At 40.7% G+C, this 21,021-nt stretch overlaps 1 protein-coding gene across 4 annotated transcripts in view; it reads right to left on the reverse strand.

Annotated features, from left to right (window-relative positions):
• Window positions 1-2,108: 2,108 nt before the first annotated feature.
• Window positions 2,109-21,021, reverse strand: part of XRRA1 (X-ray radiation resistance associated 1) — a 127,350-nt gene continuing 108,437 nt past the window's right edge. Inside the window, exons 15-21 of one of the 4 annotated variants that reach the window (XM_074216870.1) lie at window positions 12,603-12,721; window positions 9,390-9,473; window positions 8,368-8,619; window positions 7,035-7,224; window positions 4,036-4,151; window positions 3,426-3,531; window positions 2,109-2,641 (exon numbers count right to left, since the gene is read on the reverse strand). In XM_074216870.1, the coding sequence (XP_074072971.1) occupies window positions 2,385-2,641; window positions 3,426-3,531; window positions 4,036-4,151; window positions 7,035-7,224; window positions 8,368-8,619; window positions 9,390-9,473; window positions 12,603-12,721 (1,124 nt within the window). In that variant the 3' untranslated portion in view covers window positions 2,109-2,384. The remainder of the gene's footprint in view (window positions 2,642-3,425; window positions 3,532-4,035; window positions 4,152-7,034; window positions 7,225-8,367; window positions 8,620-9,389; window positions 9,474-12,602; window positions 12,722-21,021) is intronic. The other 3 variants (XM_074216872.1, XM_074216871.1, XM_074216873.1) reach the window with 3 other exon arrangements.

Raw genomic sequence — 21,021 nt, forward strand, 5'->3', positions numbered from 1 at the left:
GAAAAGTGGAATTAAGATGGGGCAAGAGAAAAAAACCAACACTAATAACATAATGATGAAATGTATGACTTGTAACCTCTGGCTCCCAGCTCTCAGCCCCAGATGATGATTCCTGGTGTTTCTACATCCTGAGGTTTGTGGCACCCTATTTTGTATTCTCTGGAGTTGGCTTGGGGGAACTGGAGGAAAAGGTCAGCTGTAGCAAATATACCTAGGCCCATGTATATTACTTGGCTGGGCTCCTTAGATTCTATTCTGAATTCTGAAGGTCTGACCAGAGGCTAACCTGTTGAATGTATCAGACTTAAGTCCTAGCCATCTTCTTCCTTTCCATCATTGCAAGACCTGTCCAGAATCAGCTGTGCATATCTGAAGGGCCCATCCCTTCTAACCTCCAACTGTGACTATTCCTGATGACCAGGAAAGCCCTACCTTCTCAGACACTCCTTTAACTTCTATACTAGAGACCATAAAGTCCCTTCCTTCCTGCAGGTACCCTATCTGGCCAGGCAGAGAAGATTGGAATCCATTTTGCCACATTCATCCAAAATGGCACTCACACGTGCTAAGATTTGCTTAGCAAATTTGTGGTGTAGTAGCTAGGAGCATTTTGAGTCAGAAGACCTGGGTTCAAATTTTGACATTGCCACTGACACAAGTGTGTGACCTCAGGCAGGTCTTCTTTAAAAGATCATTTCAATATTATCTGTTTTAGCTCTGACATTCTATGATTTTTATATGAATATGGGTAGTTCTGTTGTTTTCTAAAAATTCATTCTTTGTAAATCAAAATAAACTATAAATTGTTAGGTTTACAATAGCCTATAAAATTCTATTTCATCCCTAATGTGGCCATTCTTTTGGCTACAGCTGGGATTTTCAGTATCAACCTCCAGGATAGTTGTGAGGATTAAATGAGACAATAATTGAAAATCACCTTGCACAGTGCCTAGCTATTTAAATATATAAATGTTAGCTAACAAATATTGTTATTGTTGCTGTTATTGTTATTATTATTATTATTATTATTATTATCATTAGGAACTAATCATAATTTGTAGCATTCTTTCTACAGGAAACTTCAAGAAGGTATTTTTTTTGTGGGGCAATGCACACAGTTAGTCAGTATCTAATGTCTGAGGCTGAATTTGAACTCAGGTCCTCTTGACTTCAGGGTCGGTGCTCTATCAATTGTGCCACTTAGATGCCCCCAAAAGGTATTTCTTGTCTTCACCAGGCTGTTGCCCCCTAAGACCAAAAAAGTACATCCTTTCCTCTAGCTGCAATGACTATGGCCCACCAAGCATTTCTTTTGTCCATGCAATTAGCTCAGCAGATCATAAGCACAGGTGAAGAAGTCCTGGGAAAATAAGCAAATCATAAAACCAGAAGGCCTAAGTTGATAGGATCTTAGGATGATCTAGGAAAACCCCCACATTTTACATGAGACATCTAGGCCTACAGAGGAGTTCACCCAGTAGGTCACTGGCAGACTACATTTCAAGAGGAGAGGTAGAGGCAGGTGAATTGGATGACTTTCTTTTGAGGGTAACTAAAGTAGTTGGACTCTCTGAGGTTTCTTTGAGCTCTGGAATACAATACTCCAATGCTCTGAAGGGTCTTTGATATCATCCACAGATTCTTCTTTTAAATGACAGTCCTTGACCCTTCCCCACATTTTAGTGGACTTTCATGGGTTTTAGCCAAAAATATGGATTTACTGCTTGCCAGTCTTCTGAAGAGGAGCTGCCCTACATTTAGCTGGGTTGGTCATACCCATCAGTGGCCCTGTATTTGTGGCATAGGAGAAGGAGCACTAGCTTTGGAGTCTAAAGAATGGGTTGAGTAACAATTCTACTGCTTCCTACTTGGGTGTCCTTAGAAAAGTGACTTAATCTCTCTTGATTTCAGTCCCCTCATTTGTAAAAAGTTAGCTTAGATGACCTCCAAGATCCCTTTCAACTTTAAAGTTTAAAATTCCATTTGAAGTCTATAGGTTGATTGATCTTCCAGAGCTCTTGCCCCCATTGATAGCCTGGAGTCACCTCTGGGTCTTAAAGAGATATTAGTAGGGTGTTGAATGGGGATTTCTATGCACCTATAAAATAATAAGAGTCCAAATGTGAGCAGTGTGTGTTTATTGTAGTTAGTAGGTGTGAAAAATACCCTGACTAGTGACCCTGGCCCTGAAGATGAGCCCTAGATGGGTGGGGTCACTGAGTCTTTTCCAAAACCAAACCTCACCTGTTAAGTTTGACCACCCCCCCTCCCTTCCCTCCCCAATAGCTTGCCAGGGACTTGGTTCTCCCCCAGTCCTGGGAGAACTGACCTGGGAAGGTAAGACTCCAGAGAGAGGTGAGCAGGTAAGCGGCCCCTGAGAAAGTCTAAACATAGTCCTTGTTCTCTTCCTCCTCCTCTTCGTCCTCACACTCTTCCAGAAAACCCTGGATTTCCAACAGCCTTTGCCGGCTGTCCATCTTTTCCATTTCAGTAAAGTCAGTGGGTCTATCAAAGACCTCCTTCAGGGAGCTCCTCACCACTCTCTTGTACCTAGTCTTGAACTCCTTCAAGAGGCGCTGGGCCTCCTGATACTGTTTTTGATCCTCCAGCCTGCGCTCCGCTCGCTTCCGCAGAACAGAGCCTGTAAGTAGAAAGCAACACTTCTTAATAGCTTCTAAAGCTGACCCCAGGAGTTCCTGTTGGGGATGTCCCTCATTTGAAAGTTTCCATTTGGTAAGAAGACTTGGGTTCTAGTCCTGATTCTCCTACTAATTTGTTCTATGGCCCCAGACAAGTCACTTTCTCTCCCTAGGCCTTAGTTTCCTCATCTGTAAAAACAAAACAAAAACTCAACCAACAGGTTGTGCTCAGAGATTTCTAAAGCTCCTTCTAGTTCTAGCCTTTTTTCATCCCTTGACTAGACGGTTTCAAAGATCCAATAATAATTTCTCAGAAATGTAACTCCTGTCCCCTCACCATCATTTCCTCTCACATCATTTCTTCTTCCTTTTCCTCCCCCCCCCCATGCTCCAAACCTCCCTTTTCTTAAGATCAGGGAGAAAATTAATCTCTTTAATCTAATATGAGGCCTATGGATGTGTTTATGTCTTAACTGTGGAGGTGGGTATGTAGCCTGCCTTCTTACAGGGGCTTCAGCCTCTTTGAATAGTGAGAATTTAGTTAACATTTGTTTGTTATGGAGTCTTCCTTTCCAAAACCTTTCCTATGTCTACTCTCCCCTTCCATCCCATAATGGATAAGCAGCAGTTCCAAGTTTCAGAGGCAATTTGGGGGTTGATGATTCATTCTTTGGAACTACAGAATCCTCCCCATCCTTTCCACTTCCATTCCTATGGCTACAACTCATATACTTTTAGGGCTGGGGAGTGGGGCAGGCATTGGGGGAGGGGCATGGAAGATCATACTTAGTGGACTGTCCACTATTTGCTGGGGGTTCCTCATTTGATACAAGATTTCTTCCAAAAATTGTGCTCGTGTCTTCCGAGGGGTAGGAATTCTACTCCGAGGGACCTGTATGTTGGGGGAGGAGGGGTCATATGTTAGCTGAGATATATCTCTGCCCTTTGGCTGATCCAGAGTTCCCTCCCAAAGAGCTTCCCCTGGCCCAATTGCTAGAGGTAAACAACCCAGTCCTACTGAACTCACAAACACCAGGCAGTATTCTTATGGGAAATGAGAATGAGATCATAGCTATGGTTTCCTTGTGGGGAGAAAGGGAAAATGTTTCCTAGGACTCTAGAATGAAGGAGAGAGATGTGCAAAGTGAAAGGGGAAAGGAGGTAGAACCAAGAAAGGGGTAGTGAAAGAGAAAGAGGAAACTTTTGGAACTGTGAGGGAAGGGGAAAGGAAAGCTCCTGAGATAGATAGATAGAGAGAGAGAGAGAGACAGACAGACAGACAGACAGACAGATAGACAAGACAGAAAAAAAGACAGAGAGAGACATCCAGGGAAGTTGGAGGGGCACATGATGCTTGGATTCCTTCCTTAGGACAGGAAATCTGGGGTTCATTTACCTGCTTTTCCTTGGGACAGTAGGGATTCTCGAAAGCATCAAGCTTAGCCTTGGAGTTGCGATAGATCAGTGGATGCTTTAGCATATTGTACAGGGCCCTGACATTCTGTTGAATTCCTAGGGCCAAAAGGATGTGTTCAATCAGCTCTTGGACCTCTTCAGAGATGGTTGACTCCCCTCCCTGGACGCTTTACCTGACTGATTGACCCCTGTGGGTTGTTCTAGATAACACATCCCCTCTTCCTCTCTCATTTAGAACTGGTAAGGATAGTAACTGTAGTTTACTAGTTCTATCTGGTGTTCTATAATTTAAAAAATACTGTCCTCATAAAATGCCTATTAAGGAGGAAGTGCAAGTCTTGTTAGCCCATTGTAGAACTGAACAAACAGAGACTCAGGAAGAGCTCATGGGAAATGAAACTATGAAATAGAATAGCTGGGACTTGAATGTCCTCTGATTCCAAGTGCCTTTTTATAGTGCACTGACTTTCTTAAGGACCCAACAGCTAATTACTCCATACCCCTCCTTCGCCATATTATCCTGGAAGGAGATATTCTAGTTTAATAGAGGATTGTATAGATCAAAAGACCTTCAAGACCTATAGTTCACCAGACTTGTCTGAATGGTAGATACCCTCCCCCAAATCCCCATCCCATATTTTCCCTACTACTTGTCATAGTTAACTGTCCCTGATTCCTGCTCCTTCCTCTTTTGCTGGATCTTCATCCAGGTAGTTTTCTAATGGTGGGTGATGCCCAGGGTTTCATCCTGTGCCCTCTTCTCTTTTTTCCCTCTATACTACACTTCACTTGGTGATTTCATCAGCTCCTAGTTTCGATTATCATCTCTATGCTGATGATTCTCAGAACTACTTTTCCACCCCAATCTCTCTCCTGGTCTCCAGTCCTGCATTGCCAACTGCTTATAGGGCATTGCAAACTAGATGTCTTGTAGACATCTTTGATTCAATATGTCTGAACTCATTATTTTTCCTCCTAAACTTGGAATTATCACTCTTCCTCATCTCCATCTCTGACTTCTCTGGATTCCTTAGAGTCCCAGCTAAAAAATTATACCTTCAACAGAAACCTTTCCTGATACCCTTTACTGCTAGTGTCTTCTCTCTGTTGATTTGTCTCTAATTTATTCTGTATAGAGCTTATTTTTATATAGTTTGCATGTTGTTTCCCTTCCCCTCCATTAGATTGTGAACTCGATGAGAGCAGGGGTTGTCTTTTGCCTTTCTTTATATCCAGTACTTAGTATGGTCCTTGCCATTCTTACTCAATGAACCTCTCACATCAGATAATGAATGCAGACTAATGGACTGATTGAATGATTTTGAGCATTTGCTGAACTTAAATGTGCCTTCAACTTGGGGTGGGGGTGGTCAGAGGTCTGCAATTGGGAGTGACCTGAGTTATATTCAAGATTATCTGTGAAAAATGTTTCTTCCTTAGAGCAGGGGAATCTAGAGTTCACCAGAGCAGACAGACATTAAACAAATTCTTAAGTACCAAATAGGGAAAAAAGACATGTCATACTAATTTTTAACCTCCCCAAAAGCTTAGATGTCTTTGAAAGAAAAAAGGTAGCTCTAACATTAAGGAGTATAGATAGTATAAAGCTCAGAGTGGAAGGATATGAGAGGATGGCTTATTGTCAGACCAATGGGCAACCCACAGCTCAGAAGCTCTACCAATCTTTCTTTCATCAGACTAATCAGAGAACACATTAGTTCAAAGCCATCATTGAATTGAAGAGCAAGCACAGCAATATAAAATACCCTATTACCAGGCCTATAAACATAAGGGTCCCACTAAGAATTAAACAGTCAGTGGCACATTAAGAAAAAGCACTGGATATGGGCTCAGATACTTACTGGCTATATGACCCTAGGTGGGTCCATTAATTTATCTGCCTCAGTTTCCAATGGAGTTTGTAAGAGCAACTAACTCCCTGATTGGTGAGGACCAAATGAGATGACATTTTGCAATCCTTAAAAAGTGTTAAAGGCTACCCTAATTATTATTATTATTGTGCACACAAATTTCTAAAATCTTTTAAGGTTACCAAAGAACTTTTTCTCATGATAACCCTTTGAGGTAGATAATGTAAGTATCATTGCCCCATTTTTATAAAGAAACTAAAGTTCATTAAAACCAAGTGATTTACCCACAAATTACCTTGAAAGTTAGTATGAGAGCTCAGAGCCTTCATTTTTTCACCTGTACTTATAAATAGGATTGTGGGGAACCAGGAGAATAGGACTTTGACAAGGTGGGACTAGAATTCAGACTTCTTACTACTAAGTCTGGGGTTCTTCCTACCTCTCTACACTATCTCTGCACACAGTAGGTGCTTAATAAATAATGACTCTTTCTCTTTGATCTGACAGATACAGCATGACTTCTCAAAAAAGGGGGAATTTCAGGAGCTGGGGAACCTAGCTCTGCTTACTTGGCAAGTCCCTTTCCCTTTAGGTATCAGTTTCTTCATTTCCAAAAAGGAGAAGGATGATTTATGATAAAGGATCCTAGGATTCCCTTAAGTCATTTCTCATTTCTGAATCTTCAAGTTTCTCATCTGGATAATGGGGACAGATTAGAGATTATTCCTGAAGTCCTCTTCTAGCTCTAAATACTGTGAGCCTACTGTGCAGAGGCCAAGTCCTCAAATGGTAGAGTGGATAGAGTACTGAACCAGGTCATCACCTATTCCTGTTCCCTTCAGTTTCCTCATCTATAAAGTGGGCTGGAGAAGGAAATGACAAACTACTCCAGTATCTCTGCCAAAAATGTCCCAAATGCGGCCATGAAGAGAGAAAGATGCTTAAAATAAAGAAGTCAGAAATGTGGAGAGGAGCTGGACCTTTCCACTTCCATCTCTTCCCTCCCATTAGATGATATGATCAAAGGCTGGCTCAACCCAGATACTGTTTGGGATTTGAATATCTTTGGGAAATGACCCAACAGGTTGGCTTTCATTATTCCACTCACCCACAGGTTCCACGAAGCTGGGATCAGACTTTGTCTGGATGAGTTCCTCATAACCTTTGTACTTCTCTGGGATGGGGGTAGTTGGTTTCTTTGACTTCTTTGGCTCTCTGTCCTTGTCCTTCATTTTCTTATCTTCCTCCAGTGACTTAGGCTCTCTCTGGCTCCTGGGAGTTTTCTGTACCTTGGTCACCTTGAGGTGGCAGATAGACCATTAACCCCAGGGCTTCTTCCTTCACAGGTATACACAACCCCAAACCCCCTTGGAGCTCCCTTTGGGGACCTGCTATGGAGGCACTCAGAAGGAAAGTGAGGCACAGAACAAAGATCTCTGTATTTGGAATAGAAGTTCCGGGTTCAAGTCTGATTTTGCCAAGGTTTGACCTCCCCTCCCTTTTGGCTACTGCTTCCCCATTTGTAAAAATTAATGACTTGTTTTAGATTATCTTTAAAGGATCTTCCAGCTTTTCTGTTTCCCATTCTAGAAATTCTAGAGAGGGAGGGGTGAAGATGAAGAGAGGGAAGGAATGAGAATTTTAAAAGTATTCCAAATCCTTAGTAGTTCCCATGGACTATCTTCACTTCTCACTCTTCAGCTTGGCATTTATAGTCCTCCCTAGTCAACTTTCTCTGGAGTCTTATTCCCTCCTGATCCCCCTCACATTCAATGTTCCAGGCAAACCGGATGACCTGACATCCCAGACATAGCTCACCCTTTGAGGTCTCAGTGACTTTGTCCTTGCCATCTCCTCATTCCCCCATATCTTGTAGCAATATCCTGAAAGCCAAACCATCCTACAGGCCAATAAAACAGCTAATTCCTACACAGTGGCCTCTGAATCCTCTGCAGCCTTGGAATAGTGGTTTTTAAGAGGTTTGGGAGGTGACTACCAGGAACTGGGCAACAGGGGTGGAATGGCAGATGCAAAACACAGGGAAGAGGAAGTGAGGATGATTTGTGCTCATAAGCTTAAGTAAGGACTGTGGATAATAGGTGGTTTCTGTGTCTGAAGTAGGAAGGTTGATAAAAATTACATTAGGATAATTGAATTCTTGAGTTGTATTTTGCCCAGCATTTGGAAAATCACCAGAATCTGTTGACTCCCAATAGCCCAATCCTTTCATTAGACAAGAGAAAACTGAGGCCCAGAGAGGTTCCAGAGCACAACTGGTAAGAAAAAAGGCTAAGATCTGTGGTCAGGTCATCTAACTCCAAATGTAGTGATTTTTCTGCTACTGAGTTGTATACTATTTCTTTGTTAGGGGCAGGGTCTGGCTGGACATAGGGTCCATTGAAACAGAGAATAGAGGTCATCAGGACTTGAGCCAGAAGCACCTGCGTCATGAAGAAAGATTCTATGCTTTTCACATCGTCATCTGATCCTGTATCAGGACCAGATATCTCGTTAGATGTCTCTGTCTTCAAAGAACCCTCTTTGGTGAAGACGGTGGATGTTGAGGAATGGATTGGTGGGAGAGGTGTGAAGGCTCGCCTAGACATGCATGGGGCTGGTGTATCCAGCACTTCCTGAGGTGGCAGCTCTAGTATGATGGGGGCCTTTTGGACCTTCGGAATTTGGGTTTTCACCTGTCATAGAAGGAACCCCGCAACACCCCCCACCCCCATAATAACAACAGTCACTTTATGGTCACAAAACACTTTCTATGATCTCATTTGATCTGCTCTGAGATTAATGTAGTACCAGCACCATTCTCCCCATTTTAATCATTCACAAACTGAGGCCCAGAAAAAGGGGAATGATTTCACCAAGGTCATATAGGATGAGGTTGCAGAGCTGGAATTGGCATCAAACCTCCCAACAGCAATTCTAGGCTTCTTTCTTTTCTGCCCCTCCAAACACCCACTGAATCGAAATAAATCAACTCCATCTTTGGTCCTTAAGACCCAGACATATTGTTCAAAAACCCTTACTTTTACTATGAGTTTAATATTTGATTAATTTGTTAAATAATAATAATAATACAAAAATGGAAAAAATCTGACTGATTTCTTGTTTGAGAGCTTGGAACATGGGGCTCCTGATGTGCTCTTGAGCCTGTGTATATAGGACCTGTGATTTTATGCAGGTAGCCTAGTCAGGACAAGGTGGTAAGTCCTATCCAGGCCAATGCAAGGTCTCAGTACAGTCTAGATGGGGGGATGTGCAAATTTCTATACCCAAAAATACCTAAGCTTCCAGGAAGCAGTTTGGGTAGGATAATGTAGGAACTCTCTGGACCTCCTTGAAATTTGGCTTCCTAATCTCTGGCAGATTCCCTGGTATTTGAAGTCTCCTATTCTTTCACCTGCTATAGTAACCATTTAATGATCTTCAGCTTCCAATTGACCTAGTCTACCTTTTTGTTGATGTTCTGTCTCCTTCCTTCTCTTTTGGGTCCTTCCTCAGATAAGAACCATCTCCCCCTTCTTTGTTTTCTGTCCTGTGTTAAGCAGGGTATAAAAATATGGTGGGAGCCTCCAGGTAGGAGGAGACTCTCTTTGTAGTCAAAATCTGCGGTTTACTCCTTTCAAAGTATGACTAATTTTCTTGTTTTAAAACACTGGGATGGGAGACTAACCAATGAGCCTGGGCAGCAGTTGCAACCCTGATGTGGCATAGGGGAAATTCTTTGGTTTGTTGTTTAGTCAAAAGAAGGGATTCATTCATTCATAAGTTAACTAAAACTTTATAAGTCGATCCTCAAGACTTCTAAGCCAGGTGAACTGGCTAGAAGCCCTACCATGAACTCCACTTCTGAATCTCTCCTGACCTTTTCAAACTCACAAGATCTTAGCTTCTAGTCTTCTTTGCCTAAAATGAAAGGACAAAGGTCAAGGCAAAGGACCAAAACCCATATCCCTGGGCTATAGGTTGAACTTGGATGGAGAGTCTCCCCTCAAGTATGATCTCTTTGCTCTAGAATTCTCCAGGCAGGATGAAGTTAGCTAAAGAGAGGATATGGTCTCTGGATGTCTAATGTATCCCCAGTTCCATGCAGCCACAGATACTCAAAAAGGCTGCTTTCTTCACTGTGGGGTTAAAAGACCAAAGCCAATTACAGAATGACTATGGATATTCCAAAATGAGTTGAACATGCTTGCATAGGATTTGTTAGCAATTCCCTTTTATGCTTGCTGTGCCTTGTGTTGGCTCATGAGAAGAGTGGGAGTTTCAAGCTTGTTTTTAACCTTTCAGAGACCAGAGTAAGAGAGGAGAGTTCTGTAAGTCAGGGCAGGGGGAATTATGACTAAAGAAGGGAGGGTTTCTCCAAAGAGCAATTGTATTTACATTAGGAAAAAGTAATTTTGAGAGTCTGGCCTCAGAAGGAAAACAATAAAGTGAAGAGATTTAGTTGCCAAACATCATGGGAACCTTTTTGCATGTGATTTGGGCAGGGAGTTGTTCTTTTTTGTTGTTTGTCCTTCATTCTCCAAGAAGTCCATGACATCAGGGAGGTAATGCCATGCTATGTATATGAATTGGATTTGAATGAGGGGAGGCTGTGCTAAGCCACAGGCCTCACTTTCTCTTCCAGAGTCACCTGGATCCAATGGTCAGATATGAATCAGGACCACTGGAGATGTCCCTGAAGCTAAGCTGTAAGTGTCAAGTGCCTGAGGCTGGATTTGAACTCCTATCCTCTTGACTCCAAGGTCAGTGATCTATCCACTGTACCACCTAGCTGTCCATTAGGCAGGGAATACAGTAAACTGGGAAAAGTACTGGGTATAAGGCTTTGAAGATGTAGGATTATATTCTGGCTCTGATATTTATTAGCTATGATTTCCTATAGAAGCCACTTGATGTCTCTGTATCTTAGTTTACTTTTCTGCAAAATAGGAAAAATAATACTTAGTTTTCCTATATGATTGGGACTTTTGTTTTGTTATTTATAATATCATGAGAATTAAAAAGAGGAAATGCAAATTTACAAATGGTCTACACCCAGAGTCTTAAGAGAGTTGCCTAACTGGTCCTCTTTGAGAATGAAGTGATGAACAACAAGGAACTGGGAAGTTAGAAGATATGAGTCAGTAGTATGTATCTGTAGTAGGACTTGAGCCTAGATGTTTGTTTTACACTCAGATCAGTTTTGAAAATATTTTGTAAAATTCAAAGTGCTAAATAAATAAGAATGCCTATTCCTCCAAAATTTCAGTAAGTCTGTAGTCTCCTCAATGTAGGCAGTTCTTCCTCCTCCCATTGGTATCCATACCATATCAAGAGATTTAAAAGAAGTTGAGTGGATCTTTCCCTCCACACCCAATGAATGACACTATCCATCTATCCCACTTTTTGTGTCTCTTGCTTGTGCCCTTGCATATAATCTCCATTGTGGGGAGGGGAGAATGGGAAAGCCAACTCAACATGCTAGGAAACTTCCTCTATTTCTTGATGTTGTGTGGATATCAATGGAGGGTTGTCCATGAATCAGCCAGCTTTTGTTTTCCAGTCATACACTTCCTTTATTCCACTTCTCCTGTACAACAATTTGATGATAATACATTCTAGCCCACATGTGGGCCCTCTGATGGTCACTATGCCTTTGACTATTGCCTTTTGGGAGACCCTCAATGTCAATCTTTTAATCTGTATTATTGCATGGCTTATAGTATAACAGTATACCAGAAGATTGTCAAAAATATGGACTTTTGTCATTAGAGTGTATTTCCTGTCACTTGACAGTTCCAAGGTGTCATTGGATGATGCTCTGTCAGGGAGTCTATAAGAAAGAATTCTTTGGTTGAATATAAGTTACTAGATGACCCTGAAAGCCCTTTATAGCTCAGAGATTCTGTGATTCTATGAAGGCTATTTGCATTTGTGGTCATGTAATAATTTGGCAGTGCAGTAAAACCCCTCTGATACAGTTGGACATAACTCTCACAGTTTTAATTTTATTAGAATCTCTTTACTTCTCACCCCCTTAAATACCTAAAATCCTACCATTGAAGAGCTATTCTCTGGGTCTTAAAAGCTTTTTAAACTCTTGTAATTCTCCTGAAGTTGTAGTTATCTTTTGGGGTAGAATATGGATGTATCTTTGATGGATAGGTAAGAGAGGTAGTAAGTATCTGCTTTGGAAGAAAGGACCTCAGATTGGGAGTCAAGAATTCTGGAATTAGTATCAACTCTACTCCTAATTAGCTTGAATGAGTTATTTTCCCTTTCCCTTTCCTTACCAGTCGAATGAGGTGGTCATACAGGCCTGTCTAGCTCTAATATTCTATGTTCTCTACTCAAAGGTTCCTTCCAGTTCTGATATTCTACAACTTATACATCACAGAATATTCCTCACAGGGTTATCTACATGTTTATGAACAAGGGGGAAGTTAATGCTTAATGCAAAGAAATGAGTCTCTTATAGTGGGACTAAAAGTTTCCTCAGGTACCTTTAAGGTAGAAATAACCTTTCAGGTACCAAGATCAAAGAATTAAATTCATGCAGATTAATCCTAATAGTGGGCCCATTCCTGGGCTAGTCCCTACAAAGAAGAATGTACTGTGGCCTCCCCATCCTGGGCTTTCCTTCAATAAACCAACAGGAGCCCCTTGGGCCCATCTATACCTTCCGGTTGGACTTCTGAGGAATTAAAATGTGTGGGTGCTTGAGCTTCTCAGCAGGCTTTCGAATTAAGCAGATCCCTAATCTTTTCTGGAGGAAGCTGTATAGTAAAGGTGGATCACCTGTTGGAGAGGAGAAACATAGATGTACCTTGGTCATTGCCCTGGATTGGGCCAGGAACAATGTCATATATAGGACCTTAACCAAAGACTCCATCCCCCTCTTCCAACACATAAGCTTATGGCAATCTGCTTTGAAATTGGACTCTATGACACAGACCCTTAGGGAAATATACACTGATCCCACAAATAAATAGGTTGGAAGGATACCCATACATTTCCTTTTCCCTCTTCATGTCTCTCTCTTCCTGTTTGTCTGTCTCTTCCTCTCCTTTCCTCTGTCTCTGCCTGTTTCTTTCTCTCTCTCCCTCCCTCCCTCCCTCCCTCCCTCTTTTCTTTCTTTCTCCTTTTCTCTCTCTCTCCCTTATCTCTCCCTTTTCTCTCTCTCCACTTCCCCCACTCTCTCTCCTTTCCCTCTCCCTTCTCTCTCTCTCCGTCCCTCTCTCCTTCTTCCCTTCTTGTTGAAGTCTTAGCCATAGCTTGTCACTATTCTCACATCTGCCAAAAACATAGTAACCATACTACAAATCACTGTCTTGGATGCTTTGGGCACTAGCTTTAAATGATAAATAGACCATCAGTAAAGAATTGCCTTTCCTGCTAGTTTTTAATCAAACAACTGGCACTACTATACTGGTCTAGGTACTGGCTGTTTCCAAAGGGGTTATGCCTCTAAAATTAAATGCCTTTGAGAAGAGAAAAAAGTATAATTATACTCCAATATTTAAAAAAATTCTTGAAAAAACAGAACTTGTTACAGACCATGCTCAGATTTTACTCAAACCTACTAATTATTCTATGAATGTATCTAGTAATTTATATGTTGTCTCCTCCATTACACTACAAGTTCTTTGAGGACAGCAACTATGTCTTTCTCTGATGTGCATAGTACCTAGCATACAGTTAAGGCATAATAAATTCTTCTTCTTATCTTAGCTCAACTTGACTTTACACACATTACTCTTATTTGAGATTCACAATAACCTTGTAAGTTAGGTGCCATTATCCACGTTTTATAGATGTAGAAACAGACAATCAAAGAGGCTCACTGACCTGTGTTACATGGTCGGTAAGGGTCAGAGGCAGGAACTGAACCCAGATCCTTCTTTCAAAGTTTTTAGAGACATCCTTTTTCTCAGAATTAAGGCCCAGAAGGGAGGTTTATGCCTTGAGCTTGGCATAACAACAATCTTTTGCACTCTGGATGATCTCACCCCCTGGCAAAGTACATTGCTTTGACTAGCACCAGGTGTTCACTGAGGGATTTAGATCTTATTTCCCAGGAACCTGAGAGTCAACATTCATCACATCTTTTCACATGCTCCTTGACTGCTGAGTGAACCAAACCAGGTACTGTATTCCTGTTCCTGCTGTGTTAACTCTAGTTTTGTGCCCTGCTGACACAAACAATTTGGAGATTGGTCCCACAGGACCCAGGAACATCTGCATTATCCACATATGATCATGCCCTGGGAAATGCTACTCAAGACCCAAGAAAGATTATGTCATGGTCGAGCTCATTTTTTATGTACATAATGTATATAGGACCTGTTTTTGCCCCAGAATGTTAAGTCTTCTTCCTCAGAATAACTTCTGTTTGCAAACATTTTCCTCACTCTTAAAATTCTATTTGATTTAAAATCAGATTGATTGAGATCCTATCTCTAGTCTGTGGTGTTTGGCTGTGGCCACCCATAGATTAGAGGTTGGTTCTGGTTCAGTTCTTGCCACTGTACTCTACTCTTTCTATCCCCAAGTCAGCTTCTAGCACCAGTCCTCCTTTGTCTCCTTTCCTGGCATCTTTCTCATTTTCTGATCCTTTAATAGTATTCCCTCCAAATTTCTTGACTTTTTTCTCTATATCCATGTTCTTTCCTTTGACAAGTTCATTCTTTCCTATAGCTCCAGTTACCATTTTAATACAGATAATTCCCATATATATAGACATAGTCCTCTTCCTTGATCCAGTCCTTCCCTCTGTTTAAAGGACATCTTCACCCAGTATTCTCACTAGTTCTAAATGCACAAAACCAAGAATCTTTCCCCTTAAATCTTCCCATCATTCAATCTTCCACGTTGGAACCCTAGAATAAGTGTTTAACTTGCCCTAATGATTATTTCATCCTTCAATAGGTGGAAAAACCATTAAAGGGAAGATCTCATATCTGATTCTTATTAAGAGAAGCCAGTGACTTGCTGTGATGGAAATTATGGGAACTTTGAGTTAGAGGTGGGAAGGGGAAGTGAGAAGTGACCACAGCTTTCCAAATTTTGCAATAGAAAGAAAAAGAAATCCACATTATAGGCTAACATTGCACTGTAAATTTTGGAAAAACAGATTTCAAAGGGTTCAGAGGAACCCATGGACTTCAGGGGAAGTCCTTTCAGTAAGTTTGGGAGATATTAAGAATGAAATTCTGAAAACAAAAATTCCAATGAGGAAGAACATATAGGATTTGTCTAAAGTGACTATTGTAGACATATGGAAAACTCACTAATCAACTTAGATATTAATAAGAAATATGGAGGATTAAGGCAAATCAAGGCTAGGTAACAGAGCAAGGAAGGGAACAAGGATTTGTTAAGTGCCTATTTGCTAGGCACTGTCTTCATTTTCGTTTTTATTGCATTTGTTCCTCAAAAACACTAGAATTCCCATTTTAAAGCTGAGGACATTGATGCAGAAGTTCCTGCCTTGCTCAAGGTCAAAGTATTTGAGACTAGATTTGGACTCTGCTTTTCCTGATTCTAGGACCCTGGCCCTATCTACTGAGACACCAGTCTTAGAGGATGAGTATAAGAGTGTGGCATAGTCTTGGGAAAAAAATGTCAAATATTCTAAAGCTCAAAATGAACTGAGGCAGGTGAAGGAAGTTAAAGGTAACAAAAAGAGTTGGATTTATTATTACTTTTAACTATTATAAGAGAGGGACTCCCCTCCTCCCCCACCCCCAGGGGGCCCAGAATATTTAGAAGCCTATAAAGGTGCTTCTCTGCTCATTTAATCCCTTTGGGATAAGTCATGCATTTATTAAGTGTCTACTGTTTTCCAAGCACTGTACTAGCAATAGCAAAAACAGTCTTTGCCTTCAAGGAGCTCACAGTCTAATGGTGGGAAATGCATGCAAACAATTATAGACTGCTAAGTTACCCAGAGGGAGACTAGCTTTAGGCAGGATCTGGAAAGGTTTCTTGTAGGAGTGGAGATTTTAGTGGATCTTGAAGGAAGCCAGGAGGCAGAGATGAGGAGGAAGAGCATTTCAGGTTTGGGAATGTGGAAATGCTCATGGGGTTTCCAGTAGCACTAGAACATTGATTTTTATTCTGATTTCAGAAATGAAAAGACAAAAATTGGGGATGATTATGTGGAGTGATGATGGTGATAGTCAGATATAGCATGACTGTAACTGTCTCCAATTACTGAATCTTGTGAGTGGAGCATTCATCAATCAGGATAATATTGCTTGGGAAAGAATGGATTAAGTCCCATAGGGTATTGTCTCTCCTCCAGAAATTCAAGAGGTAGAGCCAAAGACAAGAAGATGGACTATGGTGTGTGGGGTGGGTATTGTGTTAATTAGTTTCTCCTTATTGAACTATCTCTTGTATCCCTGATATAAATTCACCTTGATTATAGTGAATAGTTTTAAAAGTCAATTGCTATAGTCTTTTTTCTAGAAATTTATTTAAACAATATTAATCATTGGTGATGTCTTTATGTTTTGAAATATTAAATTATCATTGAGGAAAGCAGCTGCCTATAATGATGGGTTAGTGTTGAGATAAATCACTTCTGTTTCTGTATCATTGAACTTCACTCAAATTATCTCAACTTTGCTCTTATCTCTGGTTCCTATACTTCCTAAAATAGAACATGTCTTTGTCCCCTCCCCAGTTCTGTTCCTTTTGAATAAAGTGTTACCTTCCAGGCCTATAGTCCAGTTATGAATCCTAGCTCATTAGGTTTAAGTGATTTAAGTGATTAGGTCATATTTACTTCTTTTGCATTGGATCTCTAGTTCTGTCTTATTTGTAATGCACACAGAATTTATGTAAACAGCTGAGGAACAAGATTTTATTGCTGGTTCTTTCATTAGATTTTATTTCTGATGAGTTTTTGGACATCTTCAATACTATTTTTCCTCATATGTTGCAGCTATTGCTCTTGCTATCTAGCTTGGTGGCAATATGCAGATAGTTAAGTATTCTTGCTCCCTTTTCTTTTCCTCTGATTTGATTTGCAAGACCCTAGATTAAAATATTCTTTCCAATTTTTGCTTGAAATTTCAACCTTGGTCAAGAGTTTGTATTTTGATAAAGTTGTAGTCTTGAAATCCAAGCCCTTTTCTCACATACCACATATATATTCATTTGCTACATCTACTTTTTCTCTTATGAAATTCTTGCAGTCAACCTATAGCAGGGATAAAAATATCCCCTGTATTCTTTAGATCATAAACCTTCTGCCACTTGCAATCTATGTATATTATTTTATGCATTAAAAATATTATCATGAGGAGAGGTCCAGAGGCTTTACAAAATTGTCTACCCAAAGAGACCATGATACAAAAGTCTTTCTGCATAATCTTTAGTAATACTTTCTATATTTTTTCTTTTTTCTTTTTTAAAAGATTTTATTTATTTTGAGTTTTATAATTTTTCCCCTAATCTTACTCCCTTCTCCCACCTCCCATAGAAGGCAATTTGCCAGTCTTTACATTGTTTCCATGGTATAAATTGATCCAAATTGAATGTGATGAGAGAGAAATCATATCCTTAAGGAAGAAACATAAAGTATAAGAGATAGCAAGATCAGATAATAAGATATCAGTTTTTTTCTAAATTAAAGTTAATAGGGGAGGAGCCAAGATGGCAACAGGAGAAGAGCCTTTCTTAGGTGCTCTCTCTCTCTATAATATTTCAAAACTCATAAAATAATGACTCTAACTAAATTTTTGAGAGACAGAACCCACAGAGGGATCCAGTGAGGCAGTTCTCCAGACCAAGGTAACCTGGAAAATAGTGGAAAGGCTCTGTTCCATGGGGTTAGAAGGGCAGCCCACCGGAGTGAAGGAACTTCAGCCTCCTGGAGGCAGCCCCAGGGTGCCTGGGAGCCAGATCTTGGCAGCAGGCACAGTTTCCTGATCTACATCCTGGGGAGCACTGGGCACAACTTGGAAGATCAGTGGGGGCCTCTGCCAGAGCAAGCACCTGAAACCCAGCCCTCAGGGCACTCAGCGAGCAGCGTAGCTGTGGTAGCCCAGATCCAGGACCCAGAAGCAGGCCAAGTCAGTAGACAGGAGCCCCCAGGTAACTGAGTCTTGAGTGCTCAGCTTACCAAAGGGAGGGGAGTGGAGAGAGACTTCTGAGATTTGTCCTCTGTACCTTCAACAGGACTCTGGGGCCCTGATCACAGTCTAGGCCCCCCAATAGAACAGCAGGGCCCCCCACTTCAGCCCCGTGGAAGAGGGGTACACTTGTGGTCATTCATAGACCAGGAGGGAAGACAGAGCTTCACACACTGAGATCCTTGTGGGGGAGTGTCCTAATAATACTCAAAAGCTCAGGAAGTACCCCAAGACCGGGCACAGGTTGGGGAAATGAGTAAACAGAGAAAAAAAGAGGAACACCACTGAGAAGTACATTGTCTATGATCCCAAGAAGGATCAAAATACTCAGTCTGAAGATGAGGAAGTACAAGCTCCTGCATCTGAAGACTACAAGAAAAACAGAAATTGGGCTCAGGCTATGATTTTGAAAATCAAGTGAAGGAGATAGAAGAAAAATTGGGAAAAGAAATGAGAGATGTAGGAAAAAACATGAAAAAGAAGTCAGCAGCTTAGTCAAGAAGATCCAATAAAAATGCTGAAGAAAAAACATGTTAAAAACCAGTATAGGTCAAATGGATAAAATAGTTCAAAAAGTTATTGAAGAGAAGAATGCTTTAAAAGGCAGAATTGACCAGATGGAAAAAGAGTTAAGAAAGCTTTCTGAGGAAAACAAATCCTTCAGATGTAGAATGGAGCTAAAGGAAGCTGCTGACTTTAAGAGAAGACAAAATACTTCAAAGCCAAAAGAATGAAAAATTAGAAGAAAATGTGAAACATTTCATTGAAAAAACAACTGATTTGGAAAACAGATTCAGGAAAGATAATTGAAAAATTATTGTGATACCTGAAAGTCATGATCAGGAAAAAAGCCTTGACATCAATTTTAAAGAATTCCTACAGGAAAATTGCCCAGATATCCTAGAAACAGAGGGCAAAATAGAAATTGAGAGAATCCACTGATCTCCCCCAGAAAGAGATCAAAAGAAAACAACTCCCAGGAATATTATAGCCAAGTACCAAAACTCCAAGTCAAAGAGAAAATATTACAAGCAGACAGAAGGACAAAATTCAAATATCGTGGAGCTACAGTCAGGATCATACAGGACTTAGCAGCAACTACATTAAAGGCTCGTAGGGCTTGGAATATAATATTCTGGAAGGCAAAAGAGCTCAGAATGCAACTGATAACTACACAGAAAAAATTGGGAAAAAAGATGAACTTTCAATGAGCCAGGGGAATTTCAAAGGTTCCTGTTAAAATGGCCAGAGCTGAATAGAAAGTTTGATCTTCAAATACAGGACTCAGGTGAAGCATAGAGAGTGGAGGAGAAGGGTAAAATATGAGGGACTTATGATGAACTACATGTATCCATGCATAGAAAAATGATACTGGATAATACTCATAAGAAAGATGATGCACAGGAGAGAGCTGAACTTGTATATATACATACATATATATATTATAAAAATGCAGTCCATGGCTAAAAGGGAAATCTAATGGGAGTAAGAGAAAGGAGAGGAGGAATGGGTTAAGATATTTCATATAATAAGATTTTTTTTTATTACAATGAACTATTGCAATGATATGGAAGAGGAGAAGGTGAGGGGGAATGAGGGGACCTTTGCTCTCATCAGAGGTGGCTCAGAGAGGAAATGGCATATGTACTCAATGGTGTATAGACATCTAGAGTAAGAAGAAGAGAAGGAGGACGGGTGAAGGGGGGATGTGAGTAATGGAGGAGAGGGTGTACCATGGGGGAGAGTGGTCAGATATAACACATTTTCTTTTTTACTTCTTGAAAAGGGCTGGGATTGGATGGCCTGTCCAGGACTACAGGGCTGGGTGGTTGCTGGGCCTTAGGGGTGGTATGTGGGCTCGTTGCCTCTTGGTCCCAGGGCCAGTGATCAGTCTTCTGCACTACTCAGCTACCCTACAGCACATTTAAGAAGAGGGACAGAGTGAAAGGAGAGAGAAAATATAGTATATGGTGGTGGGGAAGTACAAATGGAGGGAGTTGCAATCAGCAATGGCAACAGTGGAAAAATATGGAAGTAGCTTTTGTGATGGACTTATCCTAAAGAATATGATCCACCCACAATGGAGCTGGTGGTGTTAGAACATAGACTGAAGCACATTTATTATTTTTTTTGGGGGGGTTGCATGGCAAATGGGGTTGGGTGGCTTGCCCAGGGTCGCACAGCTGGGTGATTGTTGGGTGTCTGGTGTTGGATTTGGGCTCGGGTGCTCCTGACTCCAGGGCTGGTGCTCTATGCACTGCACCACCTAGCTGCCCCTATTATTATTATTTTTTAATTTTAATTTTAATGTTTTTCTCATTACTTTACTTCTCATGAAGGTTTATATTTTTGGGGAGGAAGGGGTATTATATTTACTCTTAAACAAGAATATTTTAGTAATGTATAAAAACATCATTTGTACAAAAATAAAAGTAAATATAATAATAAAATTTAGAAAAATAAATTAAAGTTAATAGTCCTCAATCTTTGTTCAAACTCTACAGTTCTTTATCTGGATATAGATAGTATTCCCCATTGCAGACAGCCCCAACTGATTTTTTCTGATGCCATGAGAATTGCCAGAAATATGTCATTTATCAGGTTGGTAGTCTTGGGTGACTCTCTGTCATATCCTGGAATCATGCCTTAGGAAACCAATAGACCTCAAACAATTGCTTCAGTACTCTTTACTGAAGGAGTGCCTTAGTAGGTAGTCACCATATGCAGCTCCTGTCTTTTCCTGACCCCTTATGGGTTTCTCGTCAGACAGTACCTATGAATCCACACTCTCATTCCTTGAAGAACAAGCCTCTCTCCCCTCAGGAAGAACTTTAGAGCTGTGGTTTTATTTCATGCATTCAAATATATGTCTTATTTGTGCAGTGAGAGCAATTCTTAAGAGTATGTGCAAAACAATCTACCTGTTATCAACTTGTATGGAAACTTTTATGGCAA

This window comes from Macrotis lagotis, chromosome 1, assembly GCF_037893015.1.
Source record: "Macrotis lagotis isolate mMagLag1 chromosome 1, bilby.v1.9.chrom.fasta, whole genome shotgun sequence".
Classification (NCBI taxonomy): Eukaryota; Metazoa; Chordata; class Mammalia; order Peramelemorphia; family Peramelidae; genus Macrotis; species Macrotis lagotis.